The sequence below is a fragment of the Austrofundulus limnaeus genome, unplaced genomic scaffold, assembly GCF_001266775.1.
Source record: "Austrofundulus limnaeus strain Quisiro unplaced genomic scaffold, Austrofundulus_limnaeus-1.0 Scaffold2, whole genome shotgun sequence".
In the NCBI taxonomy this organism is placed as follows: domain Eukaryota; kingdom Metazoa; phylum Chordata; class Actinopteri; order Cyprinodontiformes; family Rivulidae; genus Austrofundulus; species Austrofundulus limnaeus.
This window is the reverse complement of record NW_013952404.1, coordinates 3,905,773-3,909,066: the sequence shown is the minus strand read 5'-3', so window position 1 is coordinate 3,909,066 and position 3,294 is coordinate 3,905,773. Positions and strand designations below refer to the sequence as shown.

Genomic DNA, 3,294 nt, shown 5'->3' with positions numbered 1-3,294 from the left:
GTTTGAACGTTTGCAGTAGAGACAAAAAACCTTATTTGTTAATTGTGAGGCAACACAAACACACACTCTTTCACTATCTTTGTGAGGACTTGCACTGACTTCCATTCATTTCTACAGCCTAACCCAGACCCCTTACTCTAATTTCCTAATATCCCAAAAAATGTCCACATAAATACAGCACTCAACCAAGCTCTGCAAGCACAAAATAATATAAAAACTTTGGATTTGGCTCTTGAAAAAAATGAAATACTTTGCAGTTCATACCACTTAGCTTAAAATACAAAACAAATACATCAAGGTTAAAAGAATGTAGCCTWTTTTTCRTCCYGTCATACTGCATCTCCATTTTRCACARTGAAGCCTTTRTAARGAGAACAATTCTTGATCTTTCTTCCAACATGAAGAGAGATTCTAAAAAGCTTGTTTACGTCAGTCACRACCATGAAAAAGATTTGTCCTCTCTGCTGTGGGAGGATTTAGAGTBGTAAACAAACATGGACTGACTTGTCTGTTCAAACACATCTAATGATTTATGATAAGGAAGTTTATTCTCTAAACTTGGTCCAWTTTAACATCAACTTCTGTCCTGTGTGTGTGACAAGATTTGTGGGACTACTTCACCAGCCTGAAGCAAAACAAACATTTTGTTTAGTTTGAATTTAAGTGTAAAATACATCAAACTGTCCACATTTGTTTTTCATATTCTAACACGCTGACCCAATGTTTTGTCCAACTAGATTTTGATTTGTAAGTGAAATAAAGGAGTTTGATTAAATTTTCTCACACACATTTCCCATTGTGACTAAAGCTCAACAACAACAAAAAACCTTTTGATGCTTCTCAGTTGGCGTGGGGTTTCACAGAATCTTCAGACTGATCCCTCGTGGCGCCGTTGATCCGTGTCGTCTTGTTGCAGAAGTTCCAGTCCACGGGGTTTAGCAGCTGCATGGTCTTCTTGTGCGTCCAGATGGGGTTGATGAAGAGCGTGAGCAGAGCGAGTCCAGAGAAGAAAAGGAGGCGTAGGGGCAGAGCTATGTGGGYGTTGACCTCCTCCCAGTGGGTCAGCGTGACCCACCACATGTAATAGGTGAGCACCATGCGACAGTGGAACATGTGGATCATCACCCACTGGTTGGCTCTCCAGAACAGAGTGTGAGCCCAGCCAGACTTGAATGGAAACAAACAATCATGATGTGAATAAAAATCTCATGCTTTGCAAATAATCAACAAGTCAAGGTTGTGATTAAAGAGGAACAGAGAAATTTTAAGCAGCATCACAGTTTGTTTTTCTTGAACTTCCTCTTTCCAAGAACACTAAATTTAACCTTTTAGTAATCCACAAGACTCCTACCTTTAGTAGCATCCAGGATATGCAGGTGAAAGGTGTACTCATCTCCAGAAGGAGGGTAACCATGGGCAGGTAGTGGCCCTGAGAATCCCACACCACTGCTCCTGCAAACCCTGACAGGGCGAAGAAATGGTGCATGGCCAGCGGGAGGTCAAACGACCAAAACACCACATTGGATGCATGAAGTGCTACATTCTCAAAGACAAAGAAACCTGTGGCTGTGAGGACGTGAAACCACGACCAGTCTTCTTGGCCCCTGATTCTCTCTTTGAACAACGCAGAGTCCTCGGTCAGAGCCCGAAGTCCTGCTACTGTACTCTGGGTGCCAAACGCCGCCCGAGTGGCTGCCAGGTTCCAGAAAACCTTCTCCTTGGCTGGGAGGGAGTTGTAGGTGCAGGACAGAGCCACAGACAGGAGGTGGGAGAGGAGGAATACTGCTGCATAGAAGCCAAATCCTAAACAGATGATCTGGAGCCGATAGCTGCATGAAAAGTACTCCGGGCTGGGCTGGGGGAGAGGGGTGGTCTGCTGCTCGAGATCCATCATGGTGTTTATGGGTRGAAAGTAAACCTTATCTGGGAATTTTCACCTGAAGGTGGAAGCTTCAAATGGTACCTGCATGGTGGCTCACCTGGAAAACACAGACGTGAATGAACAACCATATAATCACCGTGCTAATTTTAGACAATTTAAATAAGCAGCGTGATCAGTTCACGTTTTCCATTAACTCAGTTAGTAAGACTAGGAAGGGCTTTTTTAAACTAATAAAACCTGACAGATAAGACTTTACAACTTATATAGCTTTAGTAATAGCATACGCATTCCTGAAATTACAGACATTTAACAACTACTTCTGTCGCTAAACCTAGGTAACTTATACCGTATCGAGTCAAACTGTGACTAGAACAAGCAAACACAGTTTTAAAACTATATTTTCTTTAAATAATTACCATAACTTACGATTTTAACATCTTCGGAATTTGAACAGAACAGGTTTTCGAGCTGGGACAGGAAATCTACCGACCCAGCATCATACGATTCCAATTTAGTCACGTGAGATCCAAACAGGAAGTCACGCCTCCGCGCAACAGTTCTGATATTCCATTGGCCAGTGCGGTTCAGAGGCCGTGAATCCTATTGGCTTTTGGCTCTGTCGGTAATGGTAGAGTGTCTGTCAAAGTGTTATTATACAGATATAAGAAATGTACATGCTCACACTGTGTCTGCGGTGCTGTTTTTGTCCAGCAGGGGGCAGTATTGCTACACACACGCTACGCTCACAGAGTTTATGCCTAAAACTTCGCTCAGGGAGCTAATAAATTTAGCCACCGACTTAATCTTCTTTAAAAAATGGGGGAAAAGTATTTCATATAAAGTAAATTCACTTTATGTGGAGAAATTGAACATTAAATATATAAAAAATTTCTCAAAACATTTGATAATTGAAAGAGACTTCACTCATTTAAAAATATATTGCATACAATAATAAATTCAACTACAACAAAAGGCAGCAGAAAGAAAAATAACGTACACCCCCCATTGATTCAAACATTAACAGTAGTCAAGTAACAAAAAACAAAAACATTTGTGACTTTACAAAAAGTAAATATGAACATGTTGAAGTGTTTTTTTTTGTTTTAAATCCCAAGAGGAAACAAAATACAATAATATATAATTGGGAAAATTACAAAGGCAAATAGGTAAAATAAGGTGCATGTGTGTATGTGCGCGCACACAACTTCCACAGTATCAGGAAGTACTGAAGACTGCAGTTAAAATAGAAAGTCCACAATACAAATTGGCAAACACACATTAGCTTTAATGGTTTTCAAATAAACAACTTCACTGATGTAATCAAATAAACCTCGCAGCTGTTTTCTGTAGTGTTCAGAGAAAATAGGGCTGATGAATAAATAATCCTATACTGCCATCTAGAGGACGATGTT

General features: G+C 40.3%; 1 protein-coding gene across 2 annotated transcripts; it reads right to left on the bottom strand.

Annotated features, from left to right (window-relative positions):
* Nucleotides 1–526: 526 nt before the first annotated feature.
* On the bottom strand, nucleotides 527–2,414 carry cln8 (CLN8 transmembrane ER and ERGIC protein). 2 transcript variants are annotated; one of them, XM_014011305.1, is made up of 4 exons: nucleotides 2,309–2,414; nucleotides 1,561–1,979; nucleotides 1,352–1,461; nucleotides 527–1,167 (listed from the first exon to the last, which is right to left on the bottom strand). In XM_014011305.1, exons 2-4 carry the CDS (start codon nucleotides 1,892–1,894, stop codon nucleotides 841–843), a joined length of 771 nt encoding a protein of 256 aa, XP_013866759.1. In that variant the 5' UTR covers nucleotides 1,895–1,979; nucleotides 2,309–2,414; the 3' UTR covers nucleotides 527–840. The 2 variants fall into 2 exon arrangements, with proteins under 2 accessions (XP_013866759.1, XP_013866751.1); XM_014011297.1 differs by having other exon boundaries at nucleotides 1,352–1,979; nucleotides 2,309–2,413.
* Between the last annotated feature and the right edge of the window lie 880 nt (nucleotides 2,415–3,294).